This window comes from Leiobunum rupestre, chromosome 1, assembly GCF_980474605.1.
Source record: "Leiobunum rupestre chromosome 1, qqLeiRupe1.1.hap1, whole genome shotgun sequence".
NCBI lineage: Eukaryota > Metazoa > Arthropoda > Arachnida > Opiliones > Sclerosomatidae > Leiobunum > Leiobunum rupestre.
Genome location: NC_143384.1, coordinates 5,851,401 through 5,877,580, shown reverse-complemented (window position 1 = coordinate 5,877,580; position 26,180 = coordinate 5,851,401). Strand labels below are relative to the sequence as shown.

At 39.5% G+C, this 26,180-nt stretch overlaps 1 protein-coding gene across 1 annotated transcript; it reads left to right on the top strand.

Moving 5' to 3' along the window:
• The first annotated feature begins 20,750 nt into the window (after positions 1 to 20,750).
• On the top strand, positions 20,751 to 24,981 carry LOC149960476 (uncharacterized). Its single transcript, XM_090179118.1, has 4 exons — positions 20,751 to 20,916; positions 24,171 to 24,395; positions 24,447 to 24,560; positions 24,602 to 24,981. Exons 1-4 carry the CDS (start codon positions 20,751 to 20,753, stop codon positions 24,979 to 24,981), a joined length of 885 nt encoding a protein of 294 aa, XP_090035244.1.
• Positions 24,982 to 26,180: the final 1,199 nt, after the last annotated feature.

Here is a 26,180-nt window from a genome sequence, read left to right as displayed (position 1 = left end):
GTCTTCGTAGATGATACCTCGAAAGGCTTTATTGCATAGATCTATCATGGTAGGCCTTTTTTATTTGGCATGTTGGAATTTAAGATTTACAACTATAGGCAATCTGGTCTTTTCGAGTCTTAATTTTTGGCAGAGAAATAAGTCTTTACCCTTTTCCAAAAATATCGCGAACACTCAAAAAAAGGAAAACAGCATCGTAAATTATTTGACCATCGGCCCGGTTTTTTTATTGGGGATATTCCTGAGAAAATAGTTTCTATAAACAAAAGGAAGGGGACTATACTTCGACCTTCAAAAGGGAAAAAACCACTTAACTAATTAAGGTACGCGAAACTTGGATCTAGGGACCCAATTATCAATTTCTCGGAATTGGTCCTCCTTTTGAGAAAGAAAACTTAAATGATAAAACTAATTATTAATAAAATTTTGAAGAAGCGTAACATCTGTTGATTTTAATTATTCCAGTAACGACAATTATATCGATTGACAGATCCGTTCAAGAAGTAAGTGCATTTACCACTAAAACACAAGTTTTTGAAAAAAGAAAAGATCCTTTCGAATATGATGATCCAAATACTCAGAATATTCAGTTTTGTGGTCTGGATCGTCTTCATTTAACTCTTTAACTCTTTACCTTTTTAATTTTGTACTGATAGAATTCATTTTATTTCAGTGTTCTGTGAACGGAAGTTTTCGTGATTATTCACTTTTGTGCAACTCTGTTGTGGAGCTCGCTGTTATTTACAAATTTTGGTCGACCATAACTTTTTGTAGTATATTAATCTTTCAAAGACGTTACTTTAAGTACTTACTCAAATAAATCGCCCATCTGCTTCATGAAAATTATAACAAACTTCTGGTATTAGTAAGAGAGACTCAATTTTATCTTGTAAAGAGAATGCCTTTAACAATTCGGTATACGGCCCTCGCTACGAAATGTTTTGTCAATAGTTTTTGCAATAATAAGGAGAGGGAATAAAACCAAGTCTAGCAGAGCCCAATAGTACTGTTCCATCAAAAATGTGGTTCCCCTTTGATGTTCCCTAGTCCCAGTGACGTAGCTAGCATGGGTGACACCCGGGGTGGATTTCATGTTGTGCTACTTACTAGTCTCTAGTTTGTGTAAGTTTTTATATATTTCACGGTCGGGTGTTACCCCCCAATCACGGGTGGCACCCGGGATGGACCGCCCCCCACCCTAGCTACGCCACTTCCTAGTCCTCTTAGTTTACGCCTACCCCCTTGACGGAGCCTTAGAATGGGCGCTTTACTCGCATGTACCTGCGTAGTTCGGCTGATATAATAAATGACTTTTTTGTGACCTAACCACCCTAGTAGAAAGTATTTGAGTTAAGTCTGTGTTTTTTTCACATGTGTTTGACGAGGTCTTGAAACATCTGGGAAGTTTCTTATACAGATGGAAAACATAAATGAATTTTTTTTTTCAATTATACGAAAAATACGAATTTTTCTATCGGAGAAATCTGGAAACAGGCTATAGCTAGAATTTTGAAGAAATGAAAAATAATGGATCCCTAAACACAATTTGTTGAATTCGCAGTTTTCTGAAGAAAGAGGATGCCACAGTGCTTTTGTATTTACATGGAATAGCTTTATCTATAATTTCATTTTGAATGAAGATGGGTTTGATTCAGTGATTGTTTGACATGCAGTATGTGCTATAGAACTAGCCAATATCATCGATTGGATTGGGTGGAAATATTTGGATAGCAAGGCAAAGAGATTGAAAACTTAAGTCCTGGATTAATAGAGAAAAAGAAAAAAATTAAGAACGGGATTCAAGGAAAAGGGGCTACGGCATTTTCCAGCCTTAACCAACCTTCAATGATGATCATCTACCATGTGCGAGTGTCAAACCAGTGGACAAGTTTTCCTGAACCACTGCTTACTGAACATAATCATTTGGCAAGCGTCAATAGGAATTCATTGTGAAAATGAAATATTGTTCTCAGGACTAACATCTACTTAACAAGATTTCAGACCACTTATTAAAGACACGCTGACAGGATTATTAAATAGTTCAGCATTTGAAGTAGATTCAGGAGATAAACTTTTGTTCACAGAACTACCACCTACTTTGCAGTGGCGTAGCTAGGGTGGTGGGGGGCCACCCGTTTTAGCGTGATTCGGGGTGACACCCGACCGTGAACAAAATCAAAACTTACACAAACTAGAGACTAGTAAGTAGCTCACCATGATATCCGCCCCGGGTGTCACCCATGCTAGCTACGCCACTGCTACTTGGTAGGATTTCCGACCACGTATTAAAAACACGCTCAAGGAAATGAAATATTGTTCTCAGGACCAACACCTACTTTACCGGGCGGGATTCGAACCCGAACCCTCCTGCACGTCAGGTGAGCATTCTACCACAGAACCACGGATACATTGTATACTTTGGCTTGCCAACTTGTTGGAAGTGAGGAGAAGCACATTGTGAAAAAACTAAATTATTATTATTATTATTCTTTATTGTGTACATTAGAATTATTACATGGTCATAAACAGACGTACTTCATATATACGTACACTTGCCCTTCTACAAAAGCAAAGCTTGTATGTAGGGGGCACAATTAATTTAGAGTTAAGGTGATCAACTAAATCACCGTACAGGTAAAAAATCAAAGACAATTTAATTTTTATAACAGAATGTTAGGTTTTTATATTAAGTTAGAACATGTTACTGATGGTATCATAATTATCAGCGGTCCATTTTTTAATTTTGGTTTTATATGTTTTAAAGTCTACCTCATTTCGAAAATCGAGACTCAGTTGGTTAAATATTAATGGGCCATAGTACATCGCGTGCTTTTGACTTTTAGATTTATTAAATTTAGGTATTTTAAATGTAAAAGCATCTAAGGATCTTGTGTCATGCTCATGTTTATAAATTAATTTTGGTATCGACTTATATTTATAGATATTTGTTAACACATTTACTGTATATATTTGTCTTACATTTAATACTTGGAACTCAGAGTATAATTGTACAGTTGGGTACCGTATCGGTTTAAAAGTGCATGTTTTAATTATTCTATTTTGTAATCGATTTAGTGGATTTAAAACTGTATTTGTGGCGTTTCCCCATCCTAAAATACCATAGGACAATAGCGACTGAACCAGTGCATAATATACCGTTTTCAACATCGTATTACTCAGGATACGTCTTAGAAACAACAATTTAAACAGACAACATCTCAATGACCCTATTAAATAATTTATATGGATATTCCAGTTCAGTTTGTCGGCAACGTAAATTCCAAGATATTTCCAAGAATTAACTTTTTCTATTTCTTTACAGTTACAACTACCTATTATATTTTTACAACAATCAAATTTACTATGTAAAAACACACCAGAATTAGAATTATCGCTTTCGGAGAAGGCTATATATTTGGTTTTATCTACATTTAGGCTTAGAAGATTTTTTATTAACCATTGATTAACATTATACATACCAATATTTGCCTTGAGTACTACATTATCCCATTTTTTTCCAATAAAAACTAGTACGGTATCATCCGCAAAGGAAAACAGAGCATCTGCCATCTCACTTTTACAAAAATCATTAATATATATTAAAAATAATATGGGACCAAGTATCGTCCCTTGGGGAACGCCACAAAGCAAAGGCTCTTTAGAACTAGTATGTTTTCCAATTTTAACACTCGAAAAACGGTTATTCATGTAAGAAACAAACCAGTTCAAAACAATTCCACGGATTCCTATAAATTGCATTTTTTTAAATAATAATTCGTGACTTATCGTGTCAAATGCTTTTGCAAGATCTAAGTAAACTGATATTACTTTTTCACTTTGGTCAAGCTTTTCAATTACGTATTTAGTAAAGTTATAAATGGCATCATTCGTACTTTTTCCAGCTTGAAATCCCTACTGATTCTTGGAGATAATATTATTATCAAAAACAAATTTGCATAAACGAATCTTCATACACTTTTCAAATATTTTTGAGAAATTACTGAGTAGTGAAATAGGCCTATAATTTTTTAATAAAGTTTTATCGCCGGCTTTATATATTGGAATTATTACTGCTGTTTTTAGTACACTAGGAAATTCACCACATTCAAAGCTTAAATTTATTACGTGTGCTAAAGGAACACATATATATAACTTTATTATTTGTAAACATTTTGTCGAAAACTTATCAGATACGGCAGAATCTTTTAACTCAGAAATATGATTAAAAATTTCCAATTCTGTAACTGGGTTTAAAAACATAGATTTTATATTTGGATCTGAATTTCTTAATGTTACATTACTAATATTCCGAGTATTTGACTGCTTAATGTTTTCAGCCATTTTTAAACCCACTGTTGAGAAATACTCATTAAATGTAGTGGCAACGGTATCTGGTTCAACAGCGGAGTCTATGACACCGCCATCAGTTTTAAGTTTTATATTATCATTTACATTACTTCCCTGTTTTTTATTAATAATTTCATTAATTACTTCCCAGACTTTTCTCGAATTATTATTAGCTCGTTCAATTTTTAATCGATAGTAAATATTTTTAGCTTGCCGTATAATAGTTGTTAATTTATTTCTATAATTCCGATATTCATTTTTTAGATCTAAGTTAAAAGGTTCGCTATTTAAACGCTTACGCAACCGATCCCGTTTTTTTATACAATTTATTAGGTTTTTCGAAATCCATGGTTTGATTGGTTTGTTTTTTCCAGAAACATTTACATTTTCTTTTTTAGATTTTGACAAATGGATATAAAAATTTAAAGTATTAACAAATTCTATCATAGCCTTATCAACATTTGTACATTTTAAGACCGTATACCATTTTTCAAAATTTAATAACATTTGTAATTTAGCATAATTTACCTCGCTAATTTTACTCAGGTTATTGGTTAATTTCACAGGTTGTTCACTATTTACATTTAGATTTAGTAAAACTATATAATGGTCCGAAATATACGTTTCAAGAATGCCTGAAAACATATTTTCAGTCGAGTGTTGTTTACCTAGTTTCACAAAAATATGGTCAATACAGGAAAATGTTTTATTAGTTACTCTTGTAGATTTATTAACATACGATGTAAAACCATAATTTGATAAAATATCAAGGTACTCGGAATTTTTTGGTGTATTAATTTTGTGAGATATATCAATATTTACGTCACCGACAATGACGTAATTTTTACACATATCATTATACGACATTAGTTCAATTTCTAAATCAGAAACAAAAGAACTTACTTCCGAGTTAGGTGACCGATAGATGGCTAATATATTACAAATTGACAAATTAACCGCGTTCATTAATTTTACCTTCAAACAATTACTTTCACCCAATTTAACCTCCGAATGCTGAACATCATATTCTTTTTGAACATAAACTACAAGGCCGTCCGAACGATTATTATAATTTAGGGTGGAAAATGTGTTATATTTATCAATGTGGAATAATTTCAAGTCTATTTCAGTTAACCAACATTCGGAGAGAACAATTACGTCAAATGCTATTTTTAAGTCATCAAGTAAGACAAGGAGCTCATCAAAATGTTTATTAATACTACTTATATTAAGATGCATTATTTTAAATCCGTTAATATTAAATAAATCGTAACACTCTTTTAAGGTCGTGCAAAAATATTCCTTATTATTTTGAGTATTGGAAAAAAATACACTGTTAGTCATAAAAAAGAAGAAAATAAATTAAACTACAATATTTAGTCCTCAATAAAAAATTCATTATTCCCTTCTGCTAATCTTTTCAATATCCAACAAGTTTTTTATCTTCAACGCTTTTGAACCCTCTTCTTTCCGAATAAAAACTTGGCCTGATGCCACCCAGACATATTTGTAACCCTTCTTACTCGCGAAACCCTTGGCTTCGTACAGAATTTTTTTCCTATAACCAGTTAACTGCTCATTTAAATAAACCTTATTCTTTGGTAGCGAATTTGCAATATTAGTCGCGTAGTAGCCATCCATTTTTTGTTTTTTATATGCCATAAGCCAGTCGTTACGAGTGTCTTCGTTTTTAAATTCGAATATTATATTTCGTGGTTTATCTTTTAGACTTCCTTCCGCGTGTTTTTTATAAGCTCTGTATCCCTTTTTCATCAGTTCTTTTTTAAATGGAACTCCCAAAGATTTAGAAATTGCGGACGCCATTTCCGTAAAATCTTCATTAGTCGTTTCGGGTAGGCCTACAACCTCAACGTTATTTCTAAGCTTGTCTTGTTCCGTTTCTTGTATTTTAATGTCCATATAAGATACCTTATGCTCTAAATCTGCAACCTTGGCCTTCAAATTATAATTTTCCTTTAACAAAGTGTCTGTGGCCTTGTTTAATTTATCCATATCGATAAGGAAATCATCAATTTTACCGCAACAAAAGTCAACAGATTTTTCAAAATCTTTTATCCGTACTTCAATTTGGTCGAGCTTGTTAAGTTTAGTAGTTATTTCGTTAAGTTTAGCCATAATTAGCGATTGCTCACCAGTAGAATCCATTTTCTGTCTCGTAGTTTCTTCCAATGTATTTTTAGCACCGCCACCCTCAGTCGCTTGTTGCTTACAACTAGAACACACCCATGAATTTTTCTTACTTCCGAGTTTGCTGAGGTTAGTCTCCGTTTTAATATTCGTACATTGTACGTGAAATGCGCCTCCACAGTCACCTTTACAGTCTATGGTTTCTTTTAACGTACCGAGAGGTTTATTACAGGCTTTGCAACTCATTTTTCATTAAAAGAGACTTGAAACGGTTTTAAAATTCACAATTTATTTATTTGAAAAATACAACGTTTCGGAGTAACTCTTCCTCCTTCTTCAGATTAATATTTGCTGAAACTTGAAGTTAAAAGTATTTTATTTTCAAGCTTTAAAAGTAACACAAATACACAATAATATTTGAAAATGTGTATGTTGTTAACAAACATCTGAAAGTGGCGTAATGGTTACGGGGTCGAGTATGAATCCGAAACGGGGTCGGGCATGTATCCAAAACGGGGTCGGGCATGTATCCGAAACGGGGTCGGGCATTTATCCGAAACGGGGTCGGGCATGTATCCGAAACGGGGTCGGGCATGTATCCGAAACGGGGTCGGGCATGTATCCGAAACGGGGTCGGGCATGTATCCGAAACGGGGTCGGGTATGAATCCGAAACGGGGTCGGGCATGTATCCGAAACGGGTCGGGCATGTATCCGAAACGGGGTTGGGCATGTATCCGAAACGGGGTCGGGCATGTATCCGAAACGGGGTCGCACATGTATCCGAAACGGGGTCGGGCATGTATCCGAAACGGGGTCGGGCATGTATCCGAAACGGGGTCGGGCCTGTATCCGAAACGGGGTCGGGTATGAATGCGAAACGGGGTCAGGCATGTATCCGAAACGGGGTCGGGCATGTATCCGAAACGGGGTTGGGCATGTATCCGAAACGGGGTCGGGCATGTATCCGAAACGGGGTCGGGCATGAATCCGAAACGGGGTTGGGCATGTATCCGAAACGGGGTCGGGTATGAATCCGAAACGGGGTCGGGCATGTATCCGAAACGGGGTCGGGCATGTATCCGAAACGGGGTCGGGTATGAATCCGAAACGGGATCGGGCATGTATCCGAAACGGGGTCGGGCATGTATCCGAAACGGGGTCGGGTATGAATCCGAAACGGGGTCGGGCATGTATCCGAAACGGGGTCGGGTATGAATCCGAAACGGGGTCGGGCATGTATCCGAAACGGGGTCGGGCATGTATCCGAAACGGGGTCGGGTATGAATCCGAAACGGGGTCGGGTATGAATCCGTAACGGGGTCGGGCATGTATCCGAAACGGGGTCGGGTATGAATCCGAAATGGAGTCGGGTATCATTGCAATATTGAGTCGTGATACCTACCCATTGTTAGTAGGAAAGTAATTTCTTTGCCGTAAAAATTGTTTCCCCGACTCTAATTCGGGCGGACATAGTACCAGTCAAAAGAGTAGTTTCCCGACTGTATTTTGGCCACGAAATAGTCGCCGTCAGACAGTCGGCCCAACCGAAAATCGGCGCCGTCGGACAGGTGACAATTGCTACTGGGGAAGTAATTCGGACAAGCGATTTATTGCAAAAACTATTGTAGCTAGAAATCAGAAATTATAATGGTGGAGTTAGTATACCGGGAGATACGTTTCAGTGAAATTTCGTCGAATTCTTTAAATATTTCACAATTTATTAAAGTGGTTTTTTTACCACTAGGTGCTAGATGAAAAATGTCAAGTAGAAAGTTGTAGAGCATTAACGAAAACCTACGAATATCGTTGGTTCTATGAAATTAGACCAATTTTGCATGACTTAATACGACATGAAAAACTGAAAAGTTGCTTAAGCTAAAATACATTTTTTTCTTGTTGATACGAAATTTTTCCTGACAATTACTTTATCATTCAATTTTTTTTATTTTAAAAACGCCTTAAAGACCATATAGGCTACACCGAATATAGAAGCACTTGTGAGACCTCATAAATCTAATAATGTAATGAAAAGGAATGAAATCGAACTATTAGCACATTTTCCCAATAAACCTTAATGAGATGCTCATGAATGTATAGAAATTTGTAAAATCATTAACAAAATACCGCGCTTAATAATGAACTAGGTCAAGGGTATAGCGCTATCTAGTTCAAAATTTTTGTAAACATAATTTAAATCCAATTCATTTTTTATAAAAAATAAAAATAAACTATTTTTTTACCTTTCTCCTCTTACTTCGTTCATAGCCTTACGCGGTTGAATTAATCTAAAATAAAGAAACACGATATTATTGCGTAAGTAAAACATTTTATTTATAACGTTAAAAGCTTTGAACTTTATAAATAAAATGTTTTTACTTACTCAATAATCTCGTGTTTCTTTATTTTAGAATAATCCAATTCAATTCATATAAAAGAAAATTAAAAATTTAGTCCTAAACCGCAGATACAGATGGCGCTATAAGAATATATAAAATAAAAAATAACACAAACAAATTTTAAAAGTAAAAACCTGGAGGAAAAAATATTTTGACTATCGGGATACCCTACTTTTAATTTTTGTATAAAGGTCAAATATTATTGCTATATAAGATGTTTCCTCTGATGATGAAAAGCCTAGCCTTTTAAAACTAACCGTTCAGGTTATTTTAAATATTATCAGTTCTCAAATAAATATGCAAATTTGGCTAAGTTTAAGTATAATTTTAAATTATTAAACACTATTTAATATGTTTAATTGATACATTTGACTTTGTCAGGCGCAGTAATTTCCGATAAGAAAGACATCCTAATGAATAGAAAATGTTTTATGATGTACACAGTCATAAATCTGACGAACGATAATCACCCTAAATAAATTTGTTTGTATAAAATCAGCAGTCGTTTTTTATCGATGAGTCGACCACATATATAAAAAAATAAAATATCGCTAACAATCCATTAACGGACGTAAAGGTTAAACTGCTGTCGGAGATTGCAACCCGGCTAGCTGTTCAAGGCATTAAAAGTTGCTAGTTGCCTTGGGTCTAAGGTGATGCCTTGGTTATTAGTCTAGCTAATTATTACCTGCCTTTTCTTATTTGGCTCCAATGGTGATTAATTTTTATGTAAATTAAGAATTTGGTCACGAGACAAATTGCTTTCATCGTTTGTCACGAGAATAATGGGATGCTGTAGGTCAACGTCTGCTCTTTCACATATCACATTAAAGCTTGTAATTTGGGTGAGCTAAATTGTTTCGGTAACGAGCTGTAACAAATATTCTTTCTTTTATGAAAAAGAAACAGGTGATAATTTTTCATAAGTTGCGATAAAATTTTAAATATTTTCGAGTCTTTGAGCATATTTTTATTAACGTATGTAAGTTATTTAATCAAAGACAACACAAACATGGATGTTTTAAAAAATTTACTTTCGACCCATTTTATTGTATCTATTAAATATAGTTGTTGTACACTCTGTTAAATAAGTATTCGGCCGTTGAGATTTATAAGGTTTTTTGCAAATTTATCACGGTTTTTTTTTCGGTTTTCCCGGCCCCACCACCGTTTTTCGGTTGGTGGGTGTTTTCGTTTCACTCGGTTTCTTTGGGCATTTATAAGCCTAACGCGTTTTAACGTTTTGAAAATTTTATTTTTCTTTATCGCGTGCGCGCGCGCTTTAAAAGGAATATTTCAAATTGCTATGGCTTCGGCTTTAGCGCCAGACGCTTGGCCGTCGCTTCCTTCTAATGACAACAATGAAACCGATCCTTCTACCCGTCCTTCATCTAACTCTGCTCGATCCAACGATGCCAATACCAACAACGCTCGTCTTTATTCCGCAACTCTCAACCCGTCCCGATCCACGCAAAATACTCGGCGACATTTCACGTTCCGATCAACCGCCGGATCTCATTCTCAATCTCGAAACGGACTTCATGCTCAAGTTCCGCCCAGCCACGGCCTTGTCATCGACGCGTCCATTTACCCGTACTCGACACAAGACTACATAACCGCTATCAAGAGCGAAGTACCTCCTAGCCAATTCCATTCTGTCTCACGAGTTCAAAGTCAATTCCAAATTTTTTTCAACGATCCATCCTGGGCCTCGCAACTAATTTCTGACGGTCTATCGATGCCTGCCAACGTGCACGTTTCTGGTCATCCAGTCGGCCAACCACCAACTCGTGTTACTGTTTCAGACGTCCCGTCGTATTTCGAGAATGGACATCTCCGCGAACTAATGTCCGTGTATGGTCAAGTAATAGGTCCGATAAAAACTCTCCGAGCCTCGTTCACCGATCCCGATCTTCCACCTATGTTAAGTTTCCGCCACCAAGTGAATATGAAGTTCGCGTCCTCCGCCGCCCGTGACGCGCTTCCAGACCGCGTATTCGTCGATTACGACGATTCTTCACTAACTTTCTATATAACGACTTCCATCAAATGCCATTACTGCGGCGATTCCGACCATGTACGTGGAAATTGCCCCAAGATCGTATCCGAACAACAGGTTTCCCCCTCGGACCCTGCCGAAACAAACACTTTTAATACAACCGAAACCCAATCTAACGCCATCCTACCCACCGATTTCGACTTCTCACCAATAGCACCAGTCTTGGAACCAGCTCTTCCTGAACCCTTTCACGTTTCGCCGACAATCCCAAAAAGAAGACTGACGATTCTTCGAAACCTACAGCTAAATATGAAATACCGAATTCACCCGTCCGACAGGTCAAACGACCCTCCAACTCTCAACGTTCACAAGCGTCGTCGTCCAAGAAACCCGCCCCATCAGATTACACAGTTCTCACCCCTAAGGCCAAGGCTCAGTCCGACACCTACTCTGAAGTCCGTCATTTTTCTGACATTGACAGGGACGATTTCATGGACTCAACCGAAAAGTCCCTACCGCTGATTTCCTTTCTCCATCTGACCTCCCTGCTCTTTTCGATATCACCTACCGCTCTAAAATTCCGATTTTACAACATGTCCGCAATTATACTAATAACATCCCGCCTTTGATCAACCAGCTGGACTCTATTCGTCGGCACGGAACTACACACGCGAAAAGCGCACTTTCAAATTTCACCGGCGGTGCAATTTACCAGTGGGAACGGAAAGTTGCCGCTGCACTGAGGGCAGAACGGGACCTGCTCACCACTGCCTAGTAATTTTTTTTATTTTCGTTTTGTTATTGTTATTACTTGAACTTTACATGAATCTTTTTCCAAAATTTTTTACAACTTTTATGCTTTCGGTATTATCTCTTAACGCACAGGGTATCGGGACCCCAACCCCGAACACGGCTGCTCGCCTTTTCGTTCGGGATTTGGCTCCCGATATCCTCTGTTTACAAAAGAATATCATCCACGAAGCGTTTTTAAAGTCCCCTCTCTGGTTTGATTGGTCCCTTCAGTTTTTGCACTTACCTTGTCCGTCCCCTTCTGGGTCGGCCGTCTCCATCGGTTTTTCCCCTTTCTTGTTTTCCAACATCATTCTTAGAGACACGTTCGCCTCTAATGGCATTTACGCCAAATTGGCTCTCCCCTCCAACTGCTTTATACACATTCTTAATATCTACGTCCCAGCTCGCCAAGATAAAGTCGCTCTTGACTTGTTGGCGTGGGTTTTGACACACTTATCCACCATTTCCAGCTCGGATCAGGTAATTTTAGCCGGAGATTTTAACTGTACCCTCGACCCCGCTCTCGACCGATCCGGCTGCGTGGAACGCCGCGCCGCCGTAGCTCGCTCATTCCGCAACATCGTCATCTCCACTGACCTTCGAGACGCTTTTCGCGTTCTCGCGCCTCTAACTCGATCGTTCACGTGGCACTCTGATGACGCGTCGTCACGGTACCACGCCCATCTCGACCGCATTTACTTCGACGATTTAACCACCCCTCGAGTCGTTAATCACGTTCCGTGCGGGTTTTCGGATCACGACGTCGTCTTCGCCCAATTCCAATCCAACGCTCGTGTTGGCAAACCCCGTCCAGCGTACTGGAAATTTAAAGTTTCTTCCCTCGAAGACGAAGCTTTTGTGGAGGATACGCGTTCTTTCATCAGCGAGCTTATCCATTCTCTCAAGGTTGGTCCCAATCCCAACGATAATTGCGCCTGGTGGTTTTCCACCTTCAAACCCCGATTACGTGTCTTCGCCAAAGAATATTGGGTCGTCCGCACCGCGACCGAGCGGAGTCGTTTTCATTGCCGATACCAACTCCTCTCGCTCGACCGTTTTACGTCGCGAGCTCGCCGATCTCGTCGATCAGAGAGCGCGCTCGGCCCTTCTCAACTCTAGGATAGCTTTTATCCGTCACGTCGATACGCCATCGAAAGAATTCTTTCGCTGGTGCTCCCGTTCCGCGCAGTCTACTTCCAAAGACTCGCTTTTCGATGCCAATGGCGACGTCGCGACATCCCCGGTGGATTTGCGCGACATTGTCGTCTCCTTTTATAAATATTTATATAGCTCATCCGACCAGTCTTTCGCTAGCGCGCCTCCTGCCCTGGTAGGCGAGCTTCTCGACGATTTGCCCCGACTTTCGGAGGCCTCGGCCGATTCTCTCGGTCTAGCTTTACCACTCGACGAAGTTTCTCACGCTCTGAGTGCGATGCCGCAGGGTTGCGCACCGGGTATGGACCGTATTCCTACTGAATTTTACGCCAAGTTCTGGGATCTCATCGGTCCCGTTTTGTTCCAGGTGTATCGCGAACTCCTTTGCAATCCCGACGATCATCGTTACGCTCCGCTTTTCTCATCCTCGGTAGTGTGCCTTATCCCGAAATCCGGCTATCCGCGCTCTTTGCTTAAGAAACGACCCATATCGCTCCCTAATTGCGATTATAAAATCTTCTCAAAGTGCTTCTCCATCCGCCTAGGCCCGATTCTCCACGACATTATTTCACCCTCACAAACGTGCTCAATACCCAGTCGCCGTATCTCCGATAACATCCATGTCCTGCGCGACGTCATTGATTTGGCCGCCGAACCTTTGGCTTTGTTCAATATCGACCAGGAAAAGGCGTTTGATCGAGTCGATCACGCCTATCTTCGCCGCGTGCTTTCCACGATGGGGTTCCCTTCTTTTTTCGTACGCGTCATCACCTTACTGTATACGGATCCCCGCGTTCATATTCGCGTCAACGATCGCCTTACCACCGCGGTCCCATTTCCACGGGGTATCCGTCAGGGCTGCCCCCTATCAAGTCTTCTCTACGTTATTACCTTAGAACCGCTCTTACGCCTTTTAGACAGACGCCTGTCGCGGCCTTTTCCTCCGAAATCTCATCACGCTTTGACCAACTCCACATTCGCCGACGACCTCACCGCCCTGATCAGGTCGGATCCCGAGTTCGTCGTCCTGCGCGAATGTCTCGACGTCTTTTCCCGTGTCTCCGGTGCACGCGTCAATGGCACCAAATCGGTCGGTCTTTGGTGCGGCTCTTGGATTGGCAGAAACGACTCCCCGCTCGGTCTCAATTTTAATTCGGACGGCTGTCGCTTTCTTGGGGTTTTTCTGGGAAACAACGCTGCGTTTTTAAACCGTAACTGGTCCGACCTTGACGAGTTTATTATTTGTCTGCGTGTGATTTACATGTGTCTCATACGCGCGCGTATCGGAAACCGTATCGGCCCGACTCACCACCGCGTCCTCAATGCTACTTTCGCCGACGACCTACATTATCTCTTACGGAGAGACCATGAATTTGCCAAGCTTCAACAATGTCTTGAACAATATTGCGACGCTTCTGAAGCCGTTGTGAACTACAAAAAATCCTTTACACTATTTGGTGGCTCGTGGAAAGGACGCGCCGTTTCTCCTCTTGGGATCCCTTCCCGTTCTGATGGCGGCCTTTTTCTGGGGACTTACCTCGGCAACTCAAAGGCATTCGATGCCCGTAACTGCCCCGAATTGCTCACCCGACTGCGCAACGTATTAGGGGGGTGGTACATATACCGCCACTTTAACAGTACAATTAATCTAATTAAATCACGTGGTATTGAAATAAAACTCTTTTCGGACAACACCAGCCAAGACATCGCCATCTCTGGATTTTTGCCCGAAACACAACCACTGACTTCCGTCTTAATTATAAATTTACGGATTAATTTCTTGCCATTTAAATTACGCTACTGCCTGATTTTACTTATATTGGGGACCTTTCGTTAAGCTTAGTACACAACAGAAATGTGTACTAATAGACGTAAATTCTCAAAACAAACGCTCAAAAATTGGAATAGATTTGAAATATCATGGAAAAAAATTAAGTTACTTGGTTTAAAGGGAAAATTAATTTTTGCACATGACACGTGAAGGACCGAAACAAAACAAAATGTTACCTATCATTTGACAGTTTCCAATTTGCTTTTTAATTAATGTCAAAACCTTAGGGTGCACGGTGGGAGGCTTTTGGCAAGTTGTTGATTTTTGAGGATTTATTTTGGCTGCGTATCTACAATAACAATTACAATTATTTAGTGGTTCAAATATAAAGTGTTGAATATAAATAGATCGTTTACCTTTGAAGAAATTCCAGAGTGCATTTACACCCAGGCGGGTACGTGATGTTGGCCATAAAATACATTTCAAACAAAGCTCCTATAGCTTGAATAATGTTTTCACACTTTATGTGGTTATTCAAAACCTTTCCATCCATTGTTAACATGAACATTTGGGCAGTCAGTAGATCTTTTCCTGATTAAAGAAGTGTTAAATTATTATTTGTCGTGATTTTATTAACAGGCGTATATAAAACGTTAATAGACAGTTTCAGCAAACCCATTTTTAGACGTTCGCGTAAACGCCTAGAAATGGGTTTGCTGAAACTGTCTAATAGATATATTAAGCAAACGCTCTATCAGTTTCAAAAGCAACGTCTAGAGCCACGTGATACTGATTGACGATTATCTTTAATGTTTTTAAAGCGTATAATTGATAACTGAACTTTAAATATTAACTATACGCGAAGAAAAACCGTCAAATATAGGCCTCATAGAGAAAAATTATCATGTGGTTTTAGACTATGCTTAATGTCACTAATCGAATTTAGGATAAGACTGCCAATTTATTATGTATAGAACCTGGCTTTAGAATAGGTTACATTCAAATAAAGCGTATGCGAAAAATACATTAAATAATGCCTCAAAAATACATAAATTAATTAAAATATTCAAAAACATTCACTCTTACCTTCTTTTTAGTCCTTGATGTCTCAAATAATACCATGTTCGCACGGAGAAGCTAGGGTTACCTAGGAGGATCAAATAACCCTCCTAGGTGAACATTTTTACAGTCCGAACGCTCGGCGAAAAGACGGACCAAAAAAAAGGAGGCGGACCTCGAAGATGTTCGCCTCCGGTTTTGTTATCACCTAAGGGGGTGAGATACCAATAGTTTTCTTCGGTGCGAACAATAGACGGATTACGGAAAGTCCAGTTCCGAGAACATATGACGTGCGAACGCTTTATAGTACCTTATTTTCTTAAAATATTTGGAAATACTCAAAAACCCAAAGGAAAAGCCCACTTCAACACTTTCCATTTTAGTTTAAGTACAAATATGTCACGAGGACATAAAAAGGTGTTTTTAATTATACTAATAATTATTCCAGGGCAGGTCACTTCCTTGATTAACGACGCACCCCTCAGATGATTAAATCCGATTTATTCGTGATTATATCTATTAAATCCGTTTTAATCATGATTATATTGATTAAATCCGATTTAATCATGATTAAAGATTATATCGTGATTAGAGCACCAGAAAATCGGAATAGCTGTGTGTTGTAAAATCGGTGCCAAAGGTTTCCGGAGTTACTAAATTCTGAGAAATAGGCGCCACGAATATCAGCCGAATTCGTTGGAAAGGTTCAGGCCCAGGAAAATGGACGACACAGTGAAGCGCATACAAAACAACGGAAGCGGCTCGCTCACCTCACCTTGGGGCAACGAAATAAAAACGGTCGAAGATCAGGGTCATTTCTTGAAACCCCGTGACGGCCGAGAGGAAATTCTTTTTCAATTGGTTTGCTCATCATTTATCATTCATACACAAATATATTTTGTACATTTTCGTAAAGACATTGAAGTAAAAGGCCTAATAGGTGATTTAAATCAATTAATTTGTGAAATATTTAAATAGCAATTAAACTGGCGTTTTATATTTAACAATTTACAAATAGAAATCATATTTAATGCCTGAAATGGTACAGAAGTCCAACTGCTATCTATATAAATAAAATTGTTCGCGTGCTTGTTTGTTAGTTTCTTGTTGTTTAGGCACGTCCAAGAAATGATCTAATTCACACGAAATTTGCCCCGCAGCATTTGACCTGCCATCACGTTTTACAGGCGACTTGAAATTGTGAACCTTCGTAGTTTTTGACCGCGAGACCAAAACGCCTGACCTCGCACTGTCAACCTAAGCGGGTATTCTCACAATCCGGCTCAATGGAGACCCCGGAATTATATCCCGTTCGATAACTTTATATGGGTACGACCTTTGAACTTTGCATTGCCCTCGCTCTGTCTGTTTTTACGCTTTTAAATAACGCTTAGAAATTAACACAAATAGACTCGCCTAACTACTAAAAGTTGGAGTCGCTTTCAATGTATTACCATAAATAACATATAAGTGTGTCACTTATCGGAACAGTACGCGTCGTTTCAGCGTATGACCAGAAGTAAATCATAATTTGTGGGACACTGATCGAACGCGTCTGCGTAACGTACAAGGTATAACCAGAAGTACTAAATAAGTGTGACACTGGTCGAAACCGTCCGCGTCGTTTTGAATGTGATGTAACAAATATACTATCCGGTCGCGCTCTTTAGCTAGTTATAAATAAAAGGGGTTAAACAAACCATACCATAACAAATTTGGAGAATTAAAAGCGATACTCCGACCAAATAGGCCCTCGAGTTTAAAAGAAAACACGAAAAACTCGGACCTATAGGCTTCAGAGTTGTTGACGATATGAATTTTAAATAAATAAGCCCGATTTACCAACACTAGACTGATTTTGTCCTTGTTGAGACTCTTCGGTAGTGCCCAACATCAGCAATCATACAAAATTGTAGCTTAAAAATTAAATTAAACGTTAATAACCTCTTTAAGTAATTTATCAGTCATAGAGTTTAACTTAAAGTTTTATCTCATTGTCACACCATGCTGTTACATTCATTCCACTTGCCAACTTCTCGTCGCCAAGTTCACAAAAACAATACTCGAAGGTCAATTGCACCACGAGACTTAACCTCCGAACAACATGAGACCAGCTAGGTCACCTGGAAGAGAGTCCCTTCAACCCCACTACAAAGAATACCCATTGTCTAATTTCAACATGGAAAGGTCTAAAGAAAATCTTCAAGGGAGAGAAAGTGTTGTCAATTTTTTAACACCGACTAACGGTGGCGCACCCAGAGAGGGCACAGGGGGGTTTTGATAAGTGTGTCACTTTCCTATCTTCCCCGTGTTAAATGTTTACTGAGGGTTAGTTCGAGAATGACCACACATTTTTGGTGGACTTCAGATTAAGTCACTTAAGACTAATACGCGCTCCTTGCCTCGTCGTCATGGTCAGGGCGTGCCTGGAGCTTTGCCGAGGGATACCGTCGCGCGCTCGGGCGCGTGATCATTTTTTTTAATTTGTGTATTTTTCTCAATAGAGGCGCTTTTCAGGTATGACGTCAAATCTACGTCACTCTACAAGGTTGGGAAAATACTGCGTATAATAAGGTTAGCTCTTTCGTCGGGGTCTGTAGAGAAGCGCTTCAGCGGGTACGTTGGGGGGCTTGGCAACTACCGGCCCACCTTCAGTGACGTCGCTGGTTGACAGGAAACCAGAAACAAGCCGCGGGGAGGGTAGTAGCGCGCGAAGATAGGAGAGACTAGAGAAATCAGTCGAATTCCTAATAAAAGAAACCAGAAAAAATGCGGTATAGAAAATAAATACGTGCGGTCGTTTTCCCTTCAATTATACACTTGTTTTTGGCACTTAATATAAATTTCTGTAAGTATTATATTCTCTAAATTATTAAAACTTCCAGTATTAGCTGACATTAAACCCCGAACTTTTATAAGCTTATAGCATAGGGCCTAGGCCTAATATTATTATAAATTAATAGTGAAATTGTAAAAGTGATAGTTTTAACTTTTAAGGTAAAGTTGGAAAGGAAATTAAGATTTAAATTTTTATCAATAACCTAACAAATGAACGTATGCCATTATTTTCAAAATATCCAAGAAAGATTGTTTTTTGTTATTTAAAAATGAGAACTAGAATTAAATATTTAAATTCAAAAAGTATTACTGAGGCCCAAGACAGGAAAAAAGATAAGAAAACTAAAAAATTAAGTAGTTAAGTTTAAAAAATAAGCTGTTCAGTTGACAGATTTAAACGGAACAATATAATCATTTGTTAATGAATTTAAAAATGTGACTTTTCAATATTAAAATATTCCTATTTTTTATTTCAATAAATATTTATTAAAAAATATAGTTCTTTTTTCTGACCACGTCCGACCACAATAATTGAAAAACCCAAAAATAATTCCAACGTTATTTATATTCTTTCACATTCTCCCAAGATTATGCAATTTCACCACATTTTTGCACAGATTTTTTTTACCCATGACAGACAAACTACATGGTACTTATAAGACACCCTACTCTCCGTGTCTACGGGAAAACCGTCAACCAGCTACGTCACTCGCGCGGTAGAAAGAGAGCTAGCGAGTTTTCTCAAAAGGAACGCCGGGCAAAAACGGGAATGCGCTCCCCTTGGTCACTCTACATCTATCTCTCAGTAATTATTTCGTTTACCTGACACTAAAGTAGTCAAAAAATAATTTATCTCATGCGGCCCCCTACAGAAAAAAGGGCCCCCTCCTGAAAATATCTTGGGTGCGCCACATTTGGTTAATAAACCATTTCGATTACCACAGTGCACGTAAATCAGTCAAAGAAAATTCGTCTGCTAAGCAGAGGCGTAGCGAGGGGGGCAGGGGGGGCATCCGCCCCGGACGCCACTCATTAGGGGGTGCTAAAAACTGTTTGACGACCTTTTTGTCAACGGAAAACGTTGCATTTTGGGGATTTTATATGCTGAAAGGGCGCCATTTAAGAGATTTGCCCAGAGCGCCACAAACAATCGCTACGCCACTGCTGCTAAGCCGCCAAGCTTCGTTATATATTTTGCATTTGTTTTGTAATTTTTAATCTTGTACTTTTGACGCCAATAAAGGTCCTGTTTGAAACAAAAAACTCTGTCTCTCTAGAAACTATGGCTTTTCTACCACCAAACGTACCACCATTTTCCATCCAAGAATCCCGGGATGACGTCGGCCTTCGCTGGGAAAAGTGGCTTAAGCGGTTTGATATTTTCTTGGATGCTTTTGCTATTGCAAACCCCCCTGGGAAAAAGTCAATGCTCCTGTACTAACCGATACCTGAAGTCCAGGACCTTTTTTAAATGATACAGTTACCAGCCCTTCTACCAGCAGCTCAAGGCGCACGCCAACTTGACAAATATGCCATTGCTACACGATCACTCAACACTTATTTCTTCCCTCGCCGAAACACAGTGGTCGAAGCGTTTAAGTTCCGACAAGCTACCCAGTTTCATTATGAGACAATTGATGTGTATACAATTCGCCTAAAAGCACTCGCTGTCTCCTGCGACTTCCACGATTCGAAGAAAGAAATCTTGAGACACCTAATCAAAACATGTGTCTCTGCGGCATTACGACGGAAGGCCTTGAGAGAACCAGCTTTTACATTAGATGAATTCCTAACTATGGCAAAATCTTACGAGCTCGCGGATGAACAGGCAAGTGTAATAGAAATTAAACTTGAGTCGATTGCGAATGTCTTGGAAACACCAAGGAGTCCTGAAAATGTGCAAACGTCAACTCAACCGTCCATTTTACACCAGCGTCCTATTCAATCCGGTCTTACCCAACCGCAACAATTACAATAACAACAACAACATCATCAACGTCAAAACCCCCAGCAATTAACAACGTACTGATCAGCTTACTACCAACAACACTTGTTTGCCCCCAGAATGACTTTCCCTCAACAACAGCTACCACCATGCCCACTTCCACCTAATATACGCTATAGAGGCCAACCACCACTGCTTCAACTGCGGAGGAAATTTTCCACACTTCCAGGGCCGAGACACTAGCCCCGCGCGCAATGAAACTTGTACGTGGTGTCTAAAATTACGAGACGAAGAAATAATGTGTCGATCGAAAGCCATTGAAGCTGTTTATCCCTCGGCTGCGGCTATTGTGGATGACCAGTACACAGAGTTTGACACCCACGATCAGATGGACATAGAGGAACCTTATATCTTTACTCTAGTTGAAAACATACTCAACGCATCTAAGGGCGATGCCCCAACATGTAACACAATGGTTTAGACGTTCAATATTGGTGGGTGGGAAATACCAACACTTCAAGATTCAGGAGCATGTGTTAATATACAGGGTCTTTTTTTTTTGCTCGGAAAAGTGTTTTTTTTTCAAAAACTATTTATAGTACCGATTTCAAATTTGGAAGGTCAATTCTCTATACCGGGGGACATCAGTTTGAGAAATTTGAGCGTTTTCGGTAATGTTTTTCACCAATTTTGAAAAATTATTTTTCGACCACTAGGTGCGAGATTAAAAATTTCTATTATAAAGTTGTAGGCCGTCATCGAAAACCCTTAAAAATTGTTCACTCGACGAAAAACAATTTATTTATCAGTGAAAATTCGAGCTTGAAAAATTAACAAGTTGGTGAAGCCAAATTACGATTGTTTGAAACGATAATTGAAACCGAATTACCTAATCCAGTTGAAACTTTGGTTAAAAAAACGACCGGATTTAAAAAACACGAGGCTATAGGTCAATCCTAAACATGCATTGGGTATTTAAAGGAAAACTTTGGGAGATTATTATCAGTGTTTGATAATATTTCGAACAATGCCTCGTTATTCAGTAGCTGAGCGTACCGAGATAGTTGCCATTTACTATGGAGAAGCAGCGCAAAACCTTAGAAGAGTGACTGAAATCTTCGCAGAAAGACATCCAAATGGAGCACCATCTGTAAATACAGTAAGACGAGCAATTCACGATTTCAATCAATTTGGTAACTTGCAACCTAGGTTTCGCGGATTGGGTCAACCGGATTTAGACTTCGAGAACAATGTACTCGCGTACTTTGTGGCATATCCTCGTCACAGTTGCGCTAACGCCGCTGCTGATTTGGGTTGTTCTGCAAATCGTGTGTGGAAAATTCTTCGTAAGAATCGCTATCACCCATACAGAGCTACGCTCCACCAAGGACTAATTGACGGAGACCATCAAAGACGTTATGAATTTAGCAACTGGTTACTAAATGCTGTCCAAGAAGATAGACAATTTTTGCGCCATGTTTTGTTCTCCGACGAAGCGTCATTTTCTAGAGATGGGCCCTTTAATCATCAAAACAGCCATCTTTGGTCTGACATCAACCCACATTGGGGTTTTGAATATCATCACCAGGTTCAATTTGAACGGGTCAATGTTTGGGTTGGACTTGTTGGAAACCGTTTGATTGGTCCCTTTTTCCTGCCGACGAACCTCAACGGCCAAAGGTATTTACATTTTCTACAGAACGAACTGAGTGACGCAATCGATGACCTTCCATTGGCCGAAAGACGTCAGTTGTGGTTTCAGCAAGATGGCGCCCCTCCGCATTTTTCCCGGCAAGTAACTGAGCACCTCAACAACGAGTTTCCTGAAAGGTGGATAGGGAGAAATGGTCCAGTGCATTGGCCAGCAAGGTCACCTGACCTAACACCGCTGGATTATTTTCTCTGGGGATTCGTTAAAGCAAAGGTATACGCCACGCCCATTGAAACTAGGGAGGAACTCATTAGACGAATAATCAGTGCTTGCCGAGACGTCACACCAGAAATGGTAGAGAAAGCGTTTGAGAACTTAATTGTCCGCGCACAAACCTGTGTTGCAGCCAATGGTGATATTAATGAAAATGTTATGTAAAAATTTAAGTGAATAAAATATCTGCATTTAAAAACCAAACCTGTACATTTTTTCAAGTGTGAAAACTCTACTACGTTTGTATTAGACTTGTTCCCTTTTCAATTATCGTTTCAAACAATCGTAATTTGGCTTCACCAACTTGTAAATTTTTCAAGCTCGAATTTTCACTGATAAATAAGTTGTTTTTCGTCGAGTGAACAATTTTTAAGGGTTTTCGATGACGGCCTACAACTTTATAATAGAAATTTTTTATCTCGCACCTAGTGGTCGAAAAATAATTTTTCGAAATTGGTGAAAAACATTACCGAAAACGCTCAAATTTCTCAAACCGCTGTCCCCCGGTATAGAGAATTGACCTTCCAAATTTGAAATCGGTACTATAAATAGTTTTTGAAAAAAAACACTTTTCCGAGCAAAAAAAAAAGACCCTGTATTGAACTTTCAAACATACTCGAAAATACACCCACAGCCAAAACTTGAAAAGTCTATACTCAAAGTATTTCCTTACGCGTTCAAAGATCCCCTTCCCCTAATTGAGCAGTTTGCGACAACTAAAACTTTCAAACAGCACTCCATTAACGATGTTTTTCATGTATTACATCCAAGCAAGTCAGCGTATAACATCATCGGCGCTCCAGCGTTAGAATTTGTTACCGAGTGTGGGTTCTATTGATCCTCATCACGGAAATGGACGTCACAAACATAATTGTGACGACGTTCTCCAAGAATATTCGGGACTTTTCAAGGTATTGGAAATCTTCGAAATTTTCAGGCGCATATATATATGTTAACGAGTTCATGGCACTGAAAGGAATCCACCACCAACGACTTCCGTTTCATTAACGCCCGCAAGTACAAAAAGAAATTGGATATTTATTGGAAAATGACATTATTGAGGCAGCGACGGGACCAACTACCTGCTTGTCACCGTTGCTCATTGTGTCGAAACCAAACATACCAGAAGAAATACGCATGTGTGTCGACATGCGCGAACACAACCGTTCGTGAGCGACACACCTCGCCAGAAATCGAAGACATCATCTACACCATGAATGATATGAAAGTGTTCAGTCGCCTGGATTTTAATAAAGGGTACCACCAGTTGAAACTGGATGAAGCTTCAAGAAAGATTACCACTTTTTCATCGCATATGGGGTTCTTCCGTTACAAAAGACTTCATTTTGGCGTGAAAAGCGCAGCCGAAATTTTCTAAAAGGCGATCGAGAATGTAGTCAGTGGAATACCTAATACCATGAACATAGGTGATGATATACTAACAGGTGGAGTGGTAGTTTATGACCACAACATGAAACTTAGGATGATCTTACACCGACTTCATGAGAGTGGCTTAACGTTGAACAGTGACAAATGCGAATTTCAGGAACCATCCCTTACGTTTTTGGCCATATATTTTCGTATGAGGGGATTCGTCCTGATCAAAGAAAAATTGAAGCGTTGCAATCTCTACCAGCACCAAAGAATTTACAAGAAGTTCGTAGCTTCCTAGGACTAGTGAATTACTGGACATGGTTTATACCGGGTTTTGCCACTCATACTGCACCACTTAGGGCTTTACTACACAAGAACACTGAGTGGGTGTTTACTGTACGACAGGAACGTGCTTTGCAGACCATAAAAGATCAAATGACAACTGCAACAACATTACATTATTTTTACCCAGTCAAGTTTACTGTTATAACGTCGATGCAAGTCAATTTGGATTGGCAGCTATGCTTGCTCAGGTTGATTCGAAGGGACAGGAAACAGTTGTGGCGTTTTCTAGCAGAGCTCTTAATTCCCCAGAGAACAAATATTCTCAAATTGAACGGAAAGCCTTCGCCATAGTGTTCGGATGTGAACATTTTCATTTGTATGATTCTGATTCTAAATTTATTATTCTCACAGACCACAAGCCGTTAGTTACGATTTTAAACAACCCGCGATTGTTAACCTCAGTACGTATACAACGATGGATCCTAAGGCTTCAACAGAACGATTTTGAAGTCAAATATCAACCCGGTAAAGTCAACCCTGTTGATTATCTATCCCGACACCCACAGTTGAGTTGGAAGATGAACGACAAGACGATAGTCAATTAGTGGCCCTATTGGAACTATTCCTGCAGGCTATAACATTGCAGGAAGTTAAAGAAGAGCTTGCAAAGGACAGCTTTAAAACTGTTGTTCAGGAAGCCGTACAAGACGATTCAAAATGGGATACATACAAACCAAATGATGAGGATTCACAACGCTGGCAAATACTTAAAAAAATATGTCACGAACTGACCCAAGTCGATGGCTTACTCTTGAGAGGTACTCAAATACTGCTACCCAGATCTCTAGAATCCGGAGCTGTTGCCATCGCTCATGACGGAAACCCAGGGATAGTTCGGACAAAACAGAATTTGAGGGATAAATTGTGGTTTCCACACATCAATTAACAAGTGAAGCGGTTAGTTGACGCGTATATTTCGTGTCAAGCAACCACGCCTAATCACCAGTTTCAGTCAATTAAGATGACACCACTGCCGGATTACCTGGGGCACTCGGCCGCGATGGATTATTTTGAACCAGCCCCTTCTAATGACTTTATTTTAATCATGGCAGATGAATATAGCAGGTATCCTATTACAACGATCCGGCATCTACGAACGCTTCAGTGGCCATACATGCTATCAAGAACATATTTTCACTCTTCGGGATACCGTTGAAAGTTAAAACGGATAACGGGCCCCCATACCATGCCCAATAATTTTCTTTTTTTTTAAAGAATATGGATTTATCCACCATCGGATAACACCAAGATGGCCTCAAGCCAACAGGCTGATAGAGCGTCAAAAGGCAGTTCTAGTAAAAAACCATACGAACAGCGTTGTTAGATGGAACATCTTGGAAAACCACCCTTCCAAATTACCTTCTCAATTTTCGCGCGACAACGCATCCCACTACTGGAAGAACACTGGCATTTCTTTTTTTTCAACACGAACATAAACATGCGCCTACCAACGATTTCTACTACGCCTCTGTACGTGTGATACCGAGGTTAGAACACAAGACGGCGCCAAGAAAGCTGCCATGAAAGAATACGCGGACGCAAGGCGCAATGCCCAAATTCATGACATTAAAATTGGGGATTAAGTCCTACCCAAAGTGATCAAGGAAAACAAGTTTGACTCTAATTTTTATCCAAATCCGTGGAACGTTATTGCAGTTAAAGGGGCACATATAAAAATTCGCAAAATCGCAACCCAGATGGTAAGGTTCTTCATCGAAATTCGTCAATAGTTAAGCTACTTAAAAATTCCAGCCATGCCGTTTTACCACGTGATATATAACAACGAATAATCGAATATCACGCCGTGCGGTTACCCCACGGGATAGTGATTCTGACACCACAACCGGCACCTAGTAATTTACATCCAGTGAATGGTCCTACATATCCAGGACAAAATCAACTGACTCCTGTGTGTATACATATACTATCTTTGGTATTCCGTGTTTTCAACTTTGTAATGATTCGAAATACGCGAGCTATTAAAAACGCGAAAGATCACGAGCGCGCACTTGGAGAATTGAAAAGGGCAGTCGTTAATAAATAATCGAACTACACGGGTGCATTTTATTTCAACGGAATTAATCT